General features: G+C 37.4%; 1 protein-coding gene across 1 annotated transcript in view; it reads right to left on the reverse strand.

The window, feature by feature from the left end:
- Window positions 1–21284, reverse strand: part of LOC149447555 (dual oxidase 1-like) — a 61317-nt gene that overhangs the window by 32900 nt on the left and 7133 nt on the right. Inside the window, exons 3-11 of the mRNA XM_089652361.1 lie at window positions 16795–16953; window positions 15979–16166; window positions 14833–15034; window positions 10055–10221; window positions 9203–9263; window positions 8739–8835; window positions 5632–5722; window positions 4293–4395; window positions 2181–2344 (exon numbers count right to left, since the gene is read on the reverse strand). Coding sequence (XP_089508487.1) covers window positions 2181–2344; window positions 4293–4395; window positions 5632–5722; window positions 8739–8835; window positions 9203–9263; window positions 10055–10221; window positions 14833–15034; window positions 15979–16166; window positions 16795–16953 — 1232 coding nt within the window. The remainder of the gene's footprint in view (window positions 1–2180; window positions 2345–4292; window positions 4396–5631; window positions 5723–8738; window positions 8836–9202; window positions 9264–10054; window positions 10222–14832; window positions 15035–15978; window positions 16167–16794; window positions 16954–21284) is intronic.

Consider the following 21284-nt stretch of genomic DNA (forward strand, 5'->3'; position numbering starts at 1 on the left):
AATGATACCATTAAGACATCATTACCTGCATGTATATGAATTTAGAAATGTGCTCTAAACACATATACAGTAAATGCTGTTTTGACAGTGCCAGTATGAACCAGGCCTAACCATACTCAAGTTACCCTCGTAAAATGTGTCTGAACTAATGTTTAAGGATATACCAATCCGTTGGACACCAAACAGGCCTAACCTGCAAGGTCCAGAAGGCAAATTAGAGACATTCAGCCTCCTAGGAGAAACTTACTTCAGAAATATATCATGTTTGATCTCCAACACATTGGGGGTTATTTACTAAAGCTACATGGTGCAAAATCATGGTGCAGTTCTGCATAGAAACTAATCAGCTTCCAGGTTTTATTGTCAAAGCTTCTTGAACAAGCTGAAGTTAGAGTGCACTAGGTTTAGTAAATTATTTTAAATGATGTCATATGGAAATATAGATGTACCCAAAATAGTTGGCATAAGGGTTTGTCATCCGACCATAGTAACATACACTCCAGCCCACCCATAATACACCCCTTGGACCCTTTGTGATTGGGTGAAGTTTGCTTTGCAACACTGTCATTGGAGACAATAAAAAGCTGTTGCATTTGGCAGGTGTTGTTCTCATTTGACATCAAAACTACAAGGGATGCTGATAGCCACATTTCTGAGGGTCAGTGACTCTTCTAATATCAAACTGGACCTATTCTGCAAGCAATTTAATTTTTTCACTAATTCAAAAACTGGGTAGAATAAACTTAAAAGTGGAACTTTACCCATAACAACAGTTTTATAACCACTAATGTTCTTTAACAGAACATTCAGTCCACATTAATAATTATGCTACCAAAATTAGTGTGTGCTGTAAATCACCCCCAACATTGCTCCTGTTTCTTCTTGCTGGAGGCCTCCTTTTTGTTGAAGCCCAGAGCAGTCACTTCCTTACTGGAAACTCCCCCCCTTGCCTTGGTTTCAAAAACTATGTGGGGTTGATTTACTAAAGTTAAATAGGCTGCGCACTGCAAGCGCAGTTGCTTTAGATCCAAGGGTAAGCTCTGAAATGAGGCGAAGCTCTGCTGTTTTCTTTCATTCAATCGTGTGCTAGTAAAATGCAGTTTTTTTTTCCTTGCATGTTACTTTCAGATCTAGAGCAACTGCACTTTCAGTGCACTTCCACGTGCACTTGGAGTGCAGTTGCAGTGCACAACCTATTTACCTTTAGTAAATCAACCCCTATATCACTTTCTACAATTAAAATATGTACATTTTGCAGCCTTGATTGCATGTCTTGGTTCTGATAGAGAGGATGGCTGACAGAAGCTTTACAGTGCTGAGGTTCACGGGCTGCAGATGAGGGAGAAAGGAGAGAATATCCAAGAGATACGATAAAATACTATCCTTGTAAATTTAACTTTCTTGTGTCTCCCTGGCAGCAGAGTTTGTCCTGTCACCTCTCCTGCTTTTCTTTTCTACCTCTAATCTGTGTTCCCTCAGTACAGTCTGTGTCATTAGTGTTGCTTTCTCCACTCTTCAGCAGCAGTAAAGCTGTCAGCTGATCGACCTCAAGTGGCTCTGATTTTAGGTGCAGTGCTGAGAATAGAGAGCTACTGAGCATGTGCAGAGCAGGGTGGAACAGTGTACTACTGGATTTTAAACAGTATAGACACTTATTTTTATTGTTTTACATAGCCATACCTGCAAAAAGATCCAGCCTGAAGTGATGTATCAAGACTTAGTTTTCTGGCTAAAGTACCACTTTAAGTATTTTTCACTTTTAAGCCTTTTTTTTTATTTTACTATTGCTTTTGTCTGTTCTGCAGCAATTCCTCTGACTTTCTTTTTTTTTTTTATTTAAATTATATTTTAAAATTTGTTACTCTTAATCTCTGAATGCCCTACTTAGAAATGAGCAGACATGCTACTGTAAAATAACCTGTTTTAAATTTCTGTCTGGGCATGGTAGCAAGTGATACAGACATTTTCTTTAAACCTCAGAATGGTGTCAGCTACCGGGTGTGTGTAAAAAGTTAACTGTCATTGGTGTTCTGCAAACTGTATAATATCTGTACAGTGCATTTTCCTGCATTTAGGGATCATTGAACACATAAAATTATAGCTTTTGCAGCATGCATGTGAATTTATAACACTTTTACATGTATTAGTCCTTTTTTTGCATCTTGAAAAAGTAGACAAACCTTTTGTCTTATTTCAGAGCTGCTGATGTTTGCCCATGTTCCAGGTGAGAATCCATAATACCTTCTGACTTTATTATAGCTAGGTAAACCCATATCTCTTCCACGCTGAATACTTGCTGCTAACAAATCTGTTCGGGAATATAGCATCTGCCCATACCAGTAGTCTGGAATGAAATACATAAAAATATGTTAATCAATGGTATATATGTGCATATAAACAAATTAAATTCTTAGCCCTAAAACCATGGCAGGAATAAAAACAACTATAGTTTGTTGGTGTTATCTGTTTTACCTTGTGTGATGTTACTTGGGAAATTATTTCAATGCATTAAAGCAACCTGTCTTATTGTCCTTTCCCAAACAGTTTTTATTGCCCCCAGGTGGTGGATCAACATATTTCTTTTTTTTATACATTTCCAGATCTTATAATAGTAGTCTGAATCATTCTCAATCAGTATGTGAAAGGTGCATAGACCCATAAGAACCAGTCACCTAAATGCAATTGCTGCACATACTGTATTTAGAACTTTTTTTATCTAAGTGTTACTAAACTCAGGACCCTACATTCACTATATCTGGTCTCCCACAGTACAAAGAATATGGAAATGCAATTATTTTAGTAAATATAAACTGCTAAATACCCTTTCTTATCAGCAGTTAGAGCAGTCTTGTGACTTCTATCAGTGTCCAGCAGAGCACTGGTTAAAGCTTGTAAGAGGAGTTTTCATTCTCTTCTGACTGTCCTATGAGGCTTCTTAACCCCTGACCCTCTGTCTGGACAGCTCTGATTGGCCCTGTGCTGATTACATTCACTCTCCCCGAAAAAAAAAACTCTCTAGCAATACACACCAAACTGACCATGTGCAGCTTGTCCCCAAGGTTCTATTCTATCAGCAGATATGTTGGGGACAGTAGAGGAAGAAGAGGATCAGAGAAGGCAGGATCAAACAGCCTTCTAACACAATGCGGAGGTTTAACCCCTTGGGTTCAACAATGAGTATAACAAGCATGCTTTACTGCATATACAGTATCTCACAGAAGTGAGTACACCCCTCACATTTTTGTAAATATTTTATTATATCTTTTCACGCAACAACACTGAAGAAATGACACTTTACAACAATGTAAAGTAGTGAGTGTACAGCTTGTATAACAGTATAAATTTGCTGTCCCCTCAAAATAACTCAACACACAGCCATTAATGTCTAAACCGCTGGCAACAAAATTGTTCCAACTAAAAACAAAACAATAAAATATCTAAAGTCTTAAAGCAGTTTTTTTTTCAAGCACCAGATTTAGCACCAGATACACTGGGTATGTGTAATGGTGTGTATTCAATTGACTGCTTCTGGTAAAACTGTTCCTCGCATTGCCTCCTTCATAGTCACCGGGTACTGCCCTGAGCAGCTGTATTTTGGCACTGAGCATTAAAAACTTTCACTGCTGCTTAGAAAAGTTGCGCCGTTCACCCGCCTGCCCCCTTCTGCCCTCTCTGCCATATAGAGAGGGCGAATCTCCCTAACAGGGGAAGGAACAGCAATAAAAACCTGACAGGTATTCTAAACCCTCTCCACTATGTCCAGAAAAACACGTTTTGCCTTTTAATTATATTTTTAACTTTAAATGCAGTAACCCATTACATATTACAGTTGAATTAAAGCCCAACCCTGGGCACTGGAAACAACTACCCTTGCAGTGCTCTCCCCTAAAACTGCAAGGGTTAAATGCTTATTAAGTCTATGGTAGAAGAATAAGGTGTAATATTTTTCTCCTCACTTTGTCAGGCTCCCTCTGTCTGTGCAACAGGCCTGCTTTCTAGGGTACATACAATGTAGGAATAATCGTCTTGTAGCATTGTACATGGTGTCACTGAGGGGCCACCCACAGCCTTGAGCATCAGGTACAAGATAAGATTGCTGGAGCCTGCCAAAGCGATGAATACAGTAAGTTAATGAGAGCTTAACCTTTGCAGTACGGAGGGACCCCACTGCAGGGGGTTTTTTTTTCCGCATCCTAGGGGCGGGCTTTAATGTAAGCCAGACTATTACAACATGTATTTTGATTTGGTTATTTTTGATATTGCACTTTGTATTATTACATTTTATAATTTACCTTTTAAATCTGAGACCATAACGTGATCTTCTTTTTCTGCTATTTGTGAACACATGCCCAGCAACAAATTCTCAATATCAGTGAGGTTCTTCAAGTTTGGATTCTAAAATCGGTACACAATTAGCAAAGTAAACTCAATGAAAGCAACATAGATCATCAAAAGATTACATGTAAAGATAGTAATATTGATATAGGGAAATTAATACAAATAACATTATAGGCATAATCGATGAAGCTTTAATGTGTGATATAGTAGGGTGAAAGCACCAAAGCAAGATAATTTATTGATTCCTTATTAAGAAAAATGTTTTAAACAAGTTGGGAATGTTTCCCTCGAGAATTGCTTATCAGTTACAGCCCTAATTAGTCTGATTAGGCAACAGGTTATATTTTGAAGAAAAAAGGAGTGCATTTGAAACAGCTGAAGGAGCAGATTATGAGGATACCAATACACTGGCACACATGGGGAATGGAAGCAGTAATATTAAGCATGCACCAAAAATCACTAGACCATATTAAATATACTACGTGCTATGGTAAAAAGATACAAACACTGACACAATTTTATAGTCTTATAAACAATTTGGAAGTTTGGTTTGGACGTGGAACAATTTGAACCTAGCTGATATGGAATATAGTAGTGACACCTAAAGATCATCCGGCTGTTCTCAGTATGAAAACCTGCTCTCATGTATCTAATTTTCAGATCATATCATCTTATTTTTTTAGATGGTTTTATAGGTTTAAGACCTCATGAACACATGGCATTTGCATTTCTCCTCTGGGTGCTTACAAAAAAGCACGTAAAGCCATGTATTGCACAGGTGTTTAGCCCAATTTAGGCACCTTGAAGATTTGATCATTAATGGATTCCATTTTTCAGAATACTAATTTATTCTGGCCACTGGAATGCATTAACACTCAAACGCTCCTAATAGTGCCTAGCATTTACACATGTCTAGGCCCGTCATTCATTTTTTCTGCTCATAAGCTCTTCTCCTGAATGTGCTTTTGAGGTTTTTCTTTTTCAACCTATAAACACTTTTACTATGCTTGTTAATGCCTATGTGTGCATAAACATAGAGGTGCTTTTACAGGCTGATAAAAAGGCCAAATGCCAGTAAAAGTGGTGTTTTTGTTTAGGTTCAGTATGCATGAGGCTAAATAAATAAAAAAAAATGAATTATCAACAGCCAAATATGATCCACATAGTAGTATATACCAAAAAAACATAACAGAAAACTATAATTTCTTAGTTTATGAAGAATAAAAGTTTAGGGAATGAAAACATTTATCTTAAGGCACAAAGATTAGAACATTTTTCATTTGTTAATCCAACCTGTCTGCTCCAATAATTGTTGCACAAACGAAGAGCAGGATACATCTTATTATCCAAGCCTGTGACATTAAAAAAACTGCAGTTCTTGTCCCTTTAGAGAAAACACAGAAATGGTACAATCATAAAACAAAACATTGCAACAAGGAAACAAATGAAATTACCCCTGTTTAAAAATCTGCATACCCTTAGTTTGGGCAGCACAGTGGTTAAATGGTTAGCACTTTCGCCTGGCAGTACTCGGGTCATTGGTTCGAATCCCAGCCACGGCACCATCTGCCTGGAGTTTGCATGTTCTCCCTGTGCCTCTGTGGGTATCCTCCGGGTACTCCGGTTTCCTCCCAGCCTCCAAAGACATGCTGGTAGGTGAATTGGATCCTGTCTAAATTGGCCCTAGTATGTGTATGTATGAATGTGAGTTAGGGACCTTAGATTGTACGCCCCTTGAGGGTTAGGGACTGATGTGAATGTACAATATGTATGTAAAGCGCTGCGCAAATTGACGGCGCTATATAACTACCTGAAATAAATAAATACTGTGTATTGCCCCCATTAGCATCAATAACAGTGTGCAGACTTTTGTAATAGTTGCCTATGAGGCCCCGAATTCTTGCAGGTGGTATAGCTGCCCATTCGTCAAAGTCTTTGGTCGGCTTGCATGAACTGCACTTTGAGATCTCCCCAGAGTAACTAGATAGGTCAGGAGGCTGTGATTGCCATTGCCAGAACTGTCACCCTTTTCTGCTGTAACCACTGGAGGTTGTGCTTAGGCTCATTGTCATGCTGGAAAGTCCAAGAGCATCACATGAGCAGCTTTAGTGCAGAAGAATGCAAATTGTCTGCCAATATTTTCTGATAACAAGCTGCATTCATCTTGCCATCACTTTTCACAAGATTCCCTGTGCCTTTAGAGCTCACACACCCCAAAACATCAGTGAGTTGATGGTATTTTTGTCACTATAGGCCTTGTTGACTCCTCTCCAAACATAGCACTCATGGTTGTGACCATAAAGCTCTATTTTGGTCTCATCACTCCAGATTACAGTGTGCCAGAAGCTGTGAGGCATGTCAAGGTGTTGTCGGGCATATTGTAACTGGGATTTTTTGTGGCACTGATGCAATGAAGACTCTTTCTGGCAACTCGACCATGCACCTAATTTTTGTTCAAGTATTGTCATATTGTGTTCCTTAAAACAACCACAACATCTTTTTTCAGAGCAGCCTGTATTTCTCCTGAGGGTACCTGTGAGTTTTTATTTGTATCTCAAGCAATTCTTCTGGCAATTGTGGCTGCAATCTTTCTTGGCATACCTGACCTTGGCTTGGTATCAACAGATCCCTAAATGTTCCACTTTTTAGTAAGTGATTGAACAGCAGTGACTGGCATATTCAAGGATTTGGATAGCTTTCTATATCCTTTTCTACTTTATAAAGTTTATTTACCTTGTTATGCAAGTCTTTTGATAGTTCATTTCTGCTCCCCATGGCTTTGTATCTATCCTGCTCAATGCATCCATGTAGAAGCTAACAAACCCATTGACTATTTATACACAGACAATAACTGCAATTTAAAAAGCCACAGATGTGGGAAATTAACTTTTAATTGCCATTTTAACCTGTGTGAAATAAAATAAATGACTTCATATGATCACTAACCTCAACTAAAAGGCACTTTTATGGCCCGATCAGTCATATTTTCAATATCAGTGCCAAAATGTCATGATTTCTGCTACGGTATGCAAACATTTGAGCACAAATGCATATATATTTTTATATATATATATATATATATATATATATATATATATATATATAAATAAAAAATGATATATATATAGAGACCCTGTTACTGTGAGAAGATAGGAAAAATTAGAAAATGTGACACAGGATTCACATTTAGGGTGAATGTGACATTCCAGACTAATGTTTCTGGGCAGAGAAAGCTGCAGATTTGTCTTTTTCTGCATTCTGCAGCAGCTCTGGATCGGAACATTAAATCCTGTGTCTGGGTTTTGCTAGACACCTGCAATCTAGACGACCTATATATCGTTAGGCAGGAGGCTTCCCATAGTTCTGGTAGCCAGACTCAGCTGGAGAAACATGATTCTTTGAGGTGCATCAGGCAAGGATACACCACATAGATAGGAGGCCCAGATAGTAAGCTACCCACGAAGCAGCCATGGGACAGCCACATTCAATGGACTAATGCTTATGACACAACTCACATCCCTTAGGGGGATGATGGGACTTTGAGACGGCCCTCTGGAGGTTATAGGTCTTGCAAGTCTCCTCTCCCACTGAATTGATTTGCCTGTTATAGTGTTTGTAACCCAACATGCTACCTCCATTTGGAAGGCTAATTTAACTGCTTGTAAATATTCCCTATGTTTTATTTAATAAAGCAAAGGCCAGGGCATCTATTTTTTGGGCAGTCCATTATTTTGACCACAGATAGAGAAATCTCCTGGAAACAGACTAGTGTGTGGTGCATTGCTTGGGACCTCTGTAAGGTACCAAAGGACTGTACATCTGTGCAAATTAGGCAAGGCTGGGGTGCTTAATTGGGTGTCCTCTGCTGGGCAATGCATGTTGGGGACCTGTCATGCTCCATGCAAAAATGTCCCTGTGGGCCCGGGTAATCGCAGGAAGGTCAACAAGCAAAAGGTAAAAAGAGTGTACGTGCTCCCCCATCTCTCATCTACAGCGCATGTAAGTTGCATGCACCCACAAAAAATGGTCCTGTTATATTACAATACTAACTCTTCCTAATGTTGTTGCAGGTTTTTTAACCAACAAAAGCATTAACATTTATTTTAATTGTGATAGAGCATGTATGCAAGCATACATATTAGACAATGTGCACTTTGCAGGTGCAGTTGCTTCGGAACTTGTAAATGAGGAAAAGCTCTGACTTCCATCGTCCTGTCATGTACAAGACACATTTTTGGGGTTTTGTTCTTGCATATGATAGGGTATTCTTTGCAAAGTGAAGCTTTGCCTCATTTATTAAGCTCTGGAGCAACTGTACTTGCAAAGTGCACAGTCTATTTGCCTTTAGTAAATGAACACTATAGTAACCCAAACTCAGGTAAATTGAAGAAATACAATACCTCATGTAAACTCCTGAAGGCATCATGGTGTATATCATCTGTGCTGCTAAAGCTACAAATTCTGGGGATACACCCGGATCCACATGCTGATTATAGCCTAAAAGAAAAAACAATAGCTTAAAAATAAAGTTTTCAAAAATTTGTGTAATAAATAAAATATTACATATAGCAATGATAGTTATCTGATCTTATCAGATTTTTTCTACAGTGTAATATACAGTACAGTGTCCGTAACTGTATGCATGTAAACACGAGACAGCCAGCTCCAACACTGACATTTGTAGGTTAGAAGCTCAGAACAACTCATGTCTTTGCATAATGTCAAAAACATTTTTGGTATTTTGTCAAACATTCAGTACATACAGTAACTGTATATATATATACATATATATATATATAAACATTTCAAGCTATTTTTGTTGTTCAAAATTGACAGACAGAAAAAAAACATAAAAAGCTCTTACCACTGTAGCTCTGCACTTCTTTTGATAAAAATATTGGCAGCCATTCATAAAAAATAATTCTCTAGAAAACAAATATAAAATACAAATAGGTGATTATTCTATAAAGAGTTCATTATTATCTTTGTTATTTGTTCACTAAAATAATGTTACATGCTTTATAAAAGTATTGCTAAAAGGACTAAAGTTTCAATAGTAATTCTCATGTTTAGAACACAGGGGTCTTTTCATTTTTGCACTTCAAATTTTACAAGAAAATCCCTCCATGATGGATAATGACAAGAGTTTGACACGTATATTATTATTATATTATTTGCTCTAATGGTTAGCAATCCAAGTTCTTTATGAAACATTAAAGTATTACTGAAAGCTCCTGTATGACAGTCTAAACAATTACCAGATGCATACACGGCCTAAAGTTTAACCAATTCCTGTGGTTCAGTTGAAATGTGATGGCCTACAAACATTGTCCATCCATACTGTTTAGCATGAATAGGAAATCTAAGGATTTCAGTTCAGCCCAGCTGTATGGGCAGCAAAAACTTTCTTTATCTTCCTAAAATATGCCAAATCAGCCTTCATTTGTGTCTGCTAAACATTATCCAGCCATCTGATATGTTGAAATTTCTAATGCATACTGTGAGAAGCCCACAGTGTGCAGTGAAATCAGAGTAAGCAACTTCAGTACAGAAGAGGAGCCAGTACAGCTGTGCAAGACAGGAAGTGAGGCTAAAGTTTAGTAATTTTATTGAGCTAGATTTGTTTTCTATCACATATTTTCCCTGCAACAAGTATCTGTTGCACACTTATTCTCCCTGTCCCATAGTACAATAAAAAAGTGTATGAGTGTGTTACCTGATAAACAGCAATGACCCGTTTCCTGGCATTCTGAAACAAGACTTCATCTGACCAGTTAGGATTCTCAGCTGCTAGTAAATTTGCCCAGTAGTTATGGTACCAATACCACACAAAACTTTGTGCTTGTCTAAATGGACTTTCATTGGCCATAGCATTACCAAAGCCTGTGTTTCAAAAACAAAAAGACATGTTAACTTCACATGATAGAAAAGGAGAAAAGAAAATGGATTTAAAAACATCTCATAGTAAAGAAACATGTAGACTGCCATCACTGACCGCTGCCTCAAAAATAGTATCGCCCCTGACACCTATTATATCTGTATTTATACTTGGGATACTAAGCATATTTCATAAGATTATCACACTTTTTGGGGTTTAAAGTGTTTATATGCGTTTTGGGGAAGTTTGTGAATAAGGGAAGGGTACACCGTATTTGATTGTCATTATTTTGCACTAGAGGGGTTTATATGTATTTATACTTGGGATACTAAGCATACTTCATAAGATTAGTACACTTTTTGGGGTTTAAAGTGTTTATATGCGTTTTGGGGAAGTTTGTGAATAAAGGAAGGGTACACTGTATTTAACTGACAATAATCCAGTTCCTTTACTATTTCCTATTACTTCCCTTGCTGCATACTTGTTGTGGGTCAGTCACTCCAAAAGTACTGACGTCACAGACAGCCAGTCAACTAGCACTTTCAGAAAAAGGTCAGAAATGGCATTCCATCTATTTTTCTGTAAAGGTTCAGCTGACTATTTAATCAAAAATTAAACACTAAGAAAATGTTCATTGTGAAACTCAATGACATCACAGCTTGCCACGCCCAAATCCAACATCCAACTTTATTTAGGAAATAACTTCATCGGGGGGATTGGCTAGCCTTGGATACTAAGAATTTATCTGTGTATACCACATTGGAATAAAGAGAGTTTTATATCGTACACTATGGTCTGCACCTATTACTTTTTTGATTATTGCCGGTGATACCGTCTGTGAATGGATGAGCTGTGGTCTTGAACACCAGGGATCAGGGGCGGACTGTCAACTCATGGGGCCCCGAGCAATAGGGGATCATGGGGCCCCTGTGTCCTTGCCCAAACTCAAAAAAGCCTATGAAAAAAGTACCAGGGGCATCTCATGGGGCCCCCTACTGACCCCGGGCCCTCGAGCAGTGTCCGAGTTTCCAAATGGTCAGTCCGCCCCTGCCAGGGATCATTCATTCTGTTAAAGTGCTGTTAACCATTTAACTTTCAATGGTCCATGATACATGCTAAGAGGCTTGTGACTTTTTTTCTTTTCACATGGAGGTGTTGGTACACACAAGTATGGAGGTATCACAGCACTGGAAGGTTTTGTTCCTTAGTGTTTTGGTATCAGAAGATGCTATTGACCATTTAACCCTGAATGGTCCACACTGTTTGGTAGGAGGCTCCTGACTTTATTGTCTGCATGTTGAGGTGGAATACACACCTGTGGTGACTTTCTAGCACTGAAAAAAGGCTTTCATACAGTAGAAGAATCAAATTTTTGGACTGTTGTTTTGGGACATTTTTATTAACTATTGATTTTCAGCACTATTGCACAGTCTTATTTAGAATTTATTTATGAACTGGCTTATGTATTAATTTTTTGCACTATTTTCACTTTAAGTATGGTGTATTCATTCATATTTACTGCATGATTTGCACCTTATAATTTGTATGTGATTTTGCACATAGTCGGCATGGAGGTGATATAGCATTACACTAGACGGTTCAACAATTTTTAGATTTGGTATCACACATTGAGTGTTGGCAGCTTTATCCAGCTATATTTCTTCCCCAGCACATGTTTTTTTATAATTCTCTCTTATTTATGCTTAGTCAGTCAGAGTAAAATATAAAATGCTTTATTTGTGGATAAATAGTCCAGGTCATGTAATGTTAATGAATACTCCAAGTGCAGCCATGAGGTCTTTTTTTGCTTAAGAAGTAAAAAAAACAATTTGTTTCCAAAGCAAATGATTAGTTGTTTAAACTTAGGTTGAAACAATAAGAGCAAAATGCACATTCAAAGACATTTCAAATGCTTGACAATTCAAAAGCTTGAATTCTTCTGGGTAAATAAATAATATATTTCAGATGGGCTTACTGTTATATAAATAAGTAACTTTTTTAATTATTTTAAAAAATGTATGAATAAGTGCTCGGCAACATAAAAAATGCAATGTATCCCATATGTGCAATCCTTATAATAAAGTGCCAGTGCAACTACCCGTATAACCTCTTATAAAGTGCATATAACATCACAGTGCATACATAAACAGTTTGTGACATAGAAACCCCATATGACAAAGAAAGTCCTTATATGACAATATATGTGAGTTCTTCTAAATAAAATTGCTCAATTCTTGTAGATATTTGTATCTACATATTGTGTTCTTTGCAGAGCAAAACTGTACCACATTCACTAAGATCTGGTGCGAATTTACTTGCAAAGTGCAACTTCCCTTTCAAAGTTAACTATTTACCTTTGGTAAATCAATCCCTTAGATTCATATGAGTACTTACAAACAGAGAAAGTATTATGTTTTTTCTAGATGGAAGTCCTTATTTTTCCTTAGAACAGAGTTTCTCAAAAAGGTCAGTGCTGACCTGTAAGAGTTAACTCGACTATCTACAGGGTGATAAGAGATTTTTTTTTTTTCAATCGCTATATAGCTTGTAAATATTCTTTTTTGGGAGACTGACACAATTTCTGCTGTAAATATGTATTTAATGCAGTACTACACAGCAGATGCACAAACTGCTATATCAGCCAATTGTTCAAATAAAGCATAACAGTACATATTGCTTCCCTTTTTTCTAATCTTGCTGACAAATCTTGTATAGAATTGATATACTGAGTAATTGATTCATCATCCTTTTGTGTCCTGCCTATTCATCTATTTTAAAGCCTAAGTACAACCAATAAAAAAAACAAAACAAAAAAACAAACAAAACAAAACAGAAAAATCAGCACAAGGGACATAACTTACAGTCAGTAGGCTATGTTTCCTTTACTGATGCCCCTTCATTTTAGTTTCAATCCTCCTCCATCCATAACCCCCACCCCTGCCACAGTATTCTTCTGGTGCGATGAGGATTATCACAACTAAGGGACTGCTTTCATTAGGAGAGCCCAACTATGTCTGCCAACTCCACTCAGCTGGTCCTTTCATAGAAGTTGTACTACAGCTTTAAAAGCTTGAAATTTAAAAAGTTTTAAGACTTTTAAAGCTTGAACCTTTACAAGGCACTAGATCACACATTTCAATTGGATTTGCTTTTGAAATGTAAGTTGTAATATATTTGTCAGATTCTCAAAATAAATTTAAAAAGTATGATAAACTAATAACAATTCTAAAAAAGGGCCAGACAGCCCAGTATATACTTTCTTCAGTTGCAGCTCTCTTTCTGTAATTTCTTTCTTTGCAGCCTAGCTCTCAACTGTGTGATTTAACGTTCTCTACATAACCTCCCACAATTTTCTTGCTAAAATGCTGTCGTAAAATTAAGAAATCTCAATGTCAATTATTGCTTAAATAAATATTTTGTCTATATCAGCGCTGAGAAACATGGGGCTGGTTCAGACCAGGATACACATGGGCGGTGGTGTGCTGCCATCATATGAAATGGAGCCAGGCATAACACAGGCTTAATGTGACCCACACATGCACAGTGAGCCCGTAGAATCTTGTGAATTCGCAACAATGCTGAAATGAGGCACGAGTGCCAGAAAAGAGCCTCTTTACATTACTCTCCCTTCCCCAAAACTGCCAATAACAAATGAAAACAGTAGTCTGCATCACAGAAAATGTGGTCTACAACTAACCAGAAACACATTAGAATAGTTTTGAACATACAGTGTTATAGATACCGTCTAAAACACGTATGACTATGCAGCTACAATGCATAACTTTGCTTAGATTCAGAAATTATCTTTCTTACCTTTTTACAAAGTTAAAAAGTTCTGTCTTGTGACCATGCATCTCTACTTCCTGATAGTGGGGGTCAGGGCTACAGGACACTGTGCAGACACATAATGTGCCTGTATTCAGGCAAGATGCAGGCTGTGCTTGAGCAGGGGGGATTGTGCAAGAGGCAGGCTGTGATTAGAATGAGGTATGTGCCAGAGGCAGGATGCGATTAGAATGAAGTGTGTGCCAGAGGCAGACTGTGATTGGCTAAGAGGCATGGTGGCTAAACAAACTACTTAATTCAGGTATGCTGTGTGTCTGCACAGTGTCCTGTACCTCTGAGTGGCCAGCCAAAGGATGAAAACCGACCACGCAAACACATATATCAGCTTCTGTACTTTTTGTGGAACAAGGAAGAAAGGTAACTGGCAGAATTAACCAGGTACTTCAGATGGAAGCAGTACATGAAACTGATAGAGACTATGGTTTATACAAACATGTGAACACACACATAGAAAAAATATACATACACAAACTAATAGGTAAACAGGATAAGGAAAATCATTAAAGAAACAATTAGAAGACTCATCTGTCTATTACATTACTATGAAGGAAGAAGAGTCTGCATATGTAATGAGCAAAAGGATGCCCCATTACATAGATGCTTATAAATTATGCACAGAAAAAAAAAAATGATTACATTTCTACGTAAGACTGATTCTATTCCCACATTTCAATATTGGATATAGTAGTGGTCTCTTTGGTATACAGAAAACCTTTTTTTAAGTGAAAAAACATTTTTAAACTTTAAAATAGAGCAATGCAGACACTTACTGTAGATTCCTTTATCCCCTTTTTCTCCAGTGGAAGGATCAGGCACCCGAAAAACTGGAAGACTTATTTTGGCATAAGGTGGGAAAAGACCATTGGAGCCTGAAGCCAACTTTCCTCCTGAGAAACTTCTCAAAGCATCACTCCAAGAATGAGAGGGACCATAAATGGAGCTACCATCAATCCAAGCTGTTACAGAGTTGAGCTGGAAAATTAAGAACTTTTTGTCATATTGTCCTATAACAACTGAATTTATTTACAGGCGTACCTCGGTTTACGAACGCCTCAGTTAACGTAATTTTCGGTTTACTAATAAAAATCAATTGAAAATAATGCCTCGGTTTGCAAATTTTTTTCGCAACATGAATGGATTCATTGGTTTTTAATGCATTTACTAATTTATATTAATCATGTCCCTGTACAGTACTATGCCTTTAAAGTTCACTTTATAAAACGTTTTGAACAGATAAGACTTTTTAACTTTTTTCTGACCTCAGAATTGGATTAATTGGTTTTCAATGCATTTACAAATTTGTTTTTTAATCATGTCCCTGTACAGTATTTATGCCTTTAAAGTGCACTTTCTAAACAGTTTTGAACAGATAAAAGACTTTTTTTAAACTTTTCTCTGACCTCTCGAACAAATTAATTGGTTTTCAATGCATTCCTATGGGAAAACGCGTTTTGGTTTATGAATTTTTCGCAATACAAAAAGTTCAGCAGTACGCATTCAAATCGTAAACCGAGGTACGCCTGTATTTACCTCCAGGACTGAACGTAAACCTGTTGCATTTACAATAAGTTAACAATAGATGCCGATCAGGCTTCAGAAACCATTTGGCCAGTGCTGACTAAAAAAGTTCAACATTATTTTTTTTCTTTAGGGGCAACAATCCTATTTTTGAGTTATTTATGGGGGTGTAAACATCATGTAGTTGGATATGTAAAGTAACAAGGAAAAATTATGTAAAGCAGTAAAAGCAACATACAGAAATATAACTGACACATGTTTGTGTTGAAAAAATATCTGCTTCACTGCTCAAGAATTTTGCAGGTGGGAAAATACATGGTTTTACAAATCTGCATATATCTGGATTCTGGATTTTCCTTATCCCCTTTCTGTATAACTCTGTTAGGCTCTGCACTAACCTGCGCTCTTGGACTGTTAGGACTTTTTCCAGTCTCAGGAATCCATTGAACCCTTTGGAATGGTAGAACTACATTGCTTTTGTTTTCAGGGTCAAATACTGGGTCTCCAGATGGAATGTCAATGTTCAAAAATTCAGCTGGGCAGGCAGGCATCTCTGTGGACACTATTTCAGAAAGTACCTGATAACCTGGAAAATAAAAAGTGCATTTGCTTAGGGAATTAAATAAAAACAACTTGTTCATTTTTTGTTCTACCCTTTGATCTATTGCACTATAATAAAACGGATAAACAAACTGTTTTACCTGCCAGAAAAATGTTAAAGTAATATATAAATGATGTCATACATCCCAGGAGTTTTCATGGGAAATTTTATTCTTTTACCTGGAGGATGTGCTTTCTTAGCTAAGATTCCCTTCTGCATGCATGCCTGAGCTAAGTGCAGATGGTTTCCAGGAAGTAAATGCTGCATGAATCAACTGCCCTTACTCAAGATGGCTATGGCTAGAAATGCTGGGGGGGGTTAAAATATAGCAAATAAAGCATGGAGAAATGGATGAACGGGTGAGTTTGCTTTGAATATTAAAAAAACCTTAAATAGCATTTTCAGTTTGTGTTGCTCAGATACAGTAAAGTTCCACTTTACCAACTTACAGAATGCACACTCTTATTGCAAACCTGATGTTAGCTTTAGTTAAAAGTGTATTAAAAAAATGAAATTGTCGGCTCATCATAAAGTGTTAACTTATGCTTTTGGTAGATGGTAAAGAGTTAAACCAACTGACAGTTTCTTAAACATGCATTTTGGGTGTACTGACCGAAATATACCGCCATCACTGTGAGATTTTGTGAAGATGGAGATCCTGACTGTCCCATTGCCAGTGTATTACTGATTTCTCGAGGGTTTGGCAGATTTGTTGCCACTTGGTAGACTCCATCAGAATAACTTGCAGGGATGAGACGCAGCAGTTTGGAACCTGGCAATACACAGATTTGTAGTCCAATTTGATAATAAAACTCCAACACATACACATGGCACTGTACATAGCACAAAGAGAACAAGGACTTATTCTATATGTATAGTGAGTAATGTGATGATTAACAATCACTTGGTACACAATGTAGTAAGGCATTTTTATTGTGCTTCGGACAGCTTTATTGCATTAGCTCACTTATTGACCTACCTGTCTGCATGATTCAATCGTTCTGATAGTCTTTTTTTATCTGTAATACTGTTATTTGTTCACTTTATTGGACTACCGTATTTTACAAATGATCATATTAGTGTCAACAAAATCCTGTTCAACTAATCCACTACTTGATCTATATTCCAACATATAGAACAGACTGCATACAATGAGCTGATATTCTAAAGGAACTAAGAATCTTCATTCAATGGATTTGGTGAATATTCACTTCTATTATTCACACCTGTCAAAAACCAATTTTTGTTTTGTGCACATGATTGTGTAATCAAGGGGAATGGGAATCTGCTTTTCCCATGATTGGATAACTGAAGTGAATAGTCACACTGATTCCCAACTCCCTTGATAATTCAGTCTTACTGGGTTCATGCATTGCCTATAGGCTGTATGACAGGTTTTTACTTTTGCATTCTCTGGTAAATGAAAAGCACAAAGTTCTTAGCACAAGCCTTTGAAATATTGGTGTTCAGGGCTATGAAACCAGCAGGGACCCTTTCTGAATGGATTTTGTTTGTTTTCTCTATGTTTGCATTGGGAGTTTCCTTCCACAACAATAAATCGGTAGGTAAATCAGCTTCCACCAAACAGATGTTAACATTTGTATGTCTGTAGTGGTGAATGAGAGCCCTTTGAGCATACAATGGAAGGCCTGGTGCCCAAACATGGTGGTGGGGTGATGAAATAAATGTAAACATGTAGGCCTTTTGCACATGGGAGTAAAAAATTATTTTTTTACTGGTCTGAAATAAGATGCATTGTTGTCTACGGAACATTGCACACAGCTGAGTAAAGATCAGTAATACAGCGTTGAGTACAGAGCAGTAAAACAAAAATAGAAAATTTGTCATTTGAGTGCAGTAATTTACTCACATATGCATGTTCGTCTATAGCATGTTTCCACGAGTATAAATGAGTATATTACAACACTGCCAATGAAACCCGTCTATACACTTACGCACCTTTACATCTGATACAGGAGGAGGAGGTTCAAAAAACCTTTTCTCTAAATACACTCAAACCCCTATCTTATAAATAACACCCACTAAGGTAGTGATATAAATAAAAAAAACTCTATAACCATATAAGTCCAACAATAAAAGTGTCTCACAAAAGTCCAAAATAATTGTGTCCAAAAAATATCGATATCTTCCAAAATTATACAGTGTATCCAACTCAATTCACCAGTCCAAATTCCATAAAACCTCGAAAAAATGAAACTGGAAATAGTGTATTACCTTCAAGTTTTTAAATTAATATGTCAAAAATATATATTATATAAGTGAGTGACACGTGAATCATGCAAACAAAAATTTCACTCAGTGTGCACTCCTGACAATTAAAAGAAAAAAGTTAAAATATCAAAAAATATATAAATATAAATCTACAAAATCATTCGGTGAAAAATTCAATAAAACTCATCAAAAGGTGAAGTGAACACTCCGTGACACCTCATACTAGTGGGATTAAAGGCAATTACCCTCTTGGAATAAAAATAAGCATTTCTGGATATGTATAGTATTTGCTGGTCAGCTTCCAATAAAAATATCAAAAGGTGAAGTGAACACTCCTTGACACGTCACACTAGTGGGATTAAAGGCAATTTACCCTTTTGGAGTAAAAACAAGCATTTCAGGATATGTATAGTATTTGCTTGTCAGATTCCATCCACCATGGAAGCTGACAAGCTTCCATCTGCCAGAAGTTGGTTGACTCCATGCAACACAGATGTACAGCAGTTCTCAGAAACAGTGCTTATACAACTAAATATTCATTAAGTGATTCAAAGGAAAGCAAAATCTTCAAACATTTTTCAGTTTATATAGTAAATGTTTGAGTTTGTAAAGAAGAATACAAACACTGCTATTTTTTTTGCACAGTCTAATATTCACTTTTCTTCAATCTTCTTAGAGGAACAACACAAATTTGATATATTTTTCTTCATGTTTTGATTTGGAATAGAATGTGTAGTGTTCCCAATGCATTTGTGTGTATGGAAATAAAAGCTATTAGAAGGATTTTGAGCTTTATTCACTTTTCAACACACTGCTATTATTTTAAACACAACTGTATAGGAGGAGGAGGAGGTTGCCATTGGCTGAGAGAACTGGTTGGATGCTGATCAGTTGTTGGTTTTCCATCAAGCCCGTTTGACAGAAGCTGGGTGAGAGATCGGCTTCTGTCAAACAAGGACCCGTACACACGGGCTGAATGTTGGCTGGTATCTACTGTACCAGCTAATTTTCGGACGATATTTGTCTCGTGTGTATAGGGCTTTACTTGCCTTTATTCAACATTATTGATGACTTTATACACAGATTTTATACTCAGGGACTTTCTGTCAACAAACTCCTGAGTAAACATCAGTAAATTATGATGCCCAAGTGCAAGGGGCCGTAGGGGAAGGGGGCAGCATTACCCTGAACCCCTTGCTTTGCCCTGCAAGCTTTGCCTTTAAAGAACATGTAAACTATAACTGAGTGACAATTACTATGCTAAAGCTCTATGTGTCATTAACCATTGTTAAAATAAAACAATTGGGGGACAAAGATAAATCATTATCACCCTACAACAGGAAGTGTCTTACCATGGACCAGGATCACCAAAATATTATTTTAGTGAAAGCTGCTGGATTAAAGTGGTTGTAATCCCTTACATATGCCCAGTGATACACAGAGATGAAAAAAAAAATCCTACTATATAAATTGTACCTATCTATCTGAATTCTTCCCTTCTCTACATCTGTTCACAGTGTTGAATTTAGAAAGCTTGTCTGAGCTTCCAGAAAACAGAGAGCGGGAAATTGAAATTACACACTGCAGAGCTCTGAAAGCTGATTGGAGGGAAGGGACACACCCTCCTTTACACAACTTACAAAAACAGAGCTGTGGCTATCAATCTGCTGCTGGAGGTCTCTCCCCTGTCACCATTTTTCTCTTGGTGTCAGGAAAACTTGTTAGAAGTGACTCATGCTGATAATACAGAAACAGCAGACAGAAATGGCACTTAGTGCTCTTAATGGAGTCAAGTACACACTATAAAGGGACCTGCTTTGTTCATATTTCAAAATATTGAACATTACTTTTGAAATTACATGATCATGTTAAAGCTTATATGAGATTATAATTATGGGATTTTCATTTGGAATACAGGGTCTTGTACTATGAAGTAGATCTCACATATGACACTTGCTACCTAAAATTGTGAATTATGAGGGGAGTTGCATGCTATTATGTTTTCATATTTAGGAATGTAACAATCACCAAACATTCACTGCAGGTGAATTTATTACTGGAATTTAAAACACATTTACCAGTAAAATAGACCTGTACTGAATATTAAAATGACACTAAAGCTTTGTTTTTTTTTTTTTTTTTTTTTTAAATAACAAACATGTCTGTACTTACCTGCTCTGTGCAGTGGTTTTGAACAGAGCAGCCCAGATTCTCTTCTTTTGGGGTCCCCGCCAGAGCTCCTGGCTCCTCCCCCTTGAGCGTAGCTCTGGGGGCACCGCAATGTGCTCATCCGTGACACATAAGACACATATAGGCTCAGTCCCCCCCCCCACTCTCTCATTGGCTCACTGGCTGTGATTGACAGCAGCGGGAGACACTGGGCTCATTGTCTAAGCCAATGAGGAGGAAGAGTCCCCAGACAGCAGAGGCTGTAGAGAACGTTGCCTTATCAGAGGGGTTTCAGGTAAGGAGTGGGGTGGGGGGCTCAGGGGGCTCTCTGCACACAGAAGGTTTTTTACCTTCGTATATAGAATACATGAAGGTAAAGACCTTGAGCCTTTAGAACCATTTTAAGTAAATGTTGCATTCATTTATATATATATATACTGTATATACAGTCAGGTCCATAAATATTGGGACATAGACACAATTCTAACATTTTTGGCTCTATACACTAAAACAATGGATTTGAAATGAAACGAACAAGATGTGCTTTAACTGCACACTGTCAGCTTTAATTTGAGGGTATTTACATCCAAATCAGGTGAATGGTGTAGGAATTACAACAGTTTGCATATGTGCCTCCCACTTGTTAAGGGACCAAAAGTAATGGGACAATTGGCTTCTCAGCTGTTCCATGGCCAGGTGTGT

Source organism: Staurois parvus, unplaced genomic scaffold (genome assembly GCF_062004578.1).
Source record: "Staurois parvus isolate SC_StPar_1 unplaced genomic scaffold, SC_StPar_1.0 ptg000682l, whole genome shotgun sequence".
Lineage (NCBI taxonomy): Eukaryota > Metazoa > Chordata > Amphibia > Anura > Ranidae > Staurois > Staurois parvus.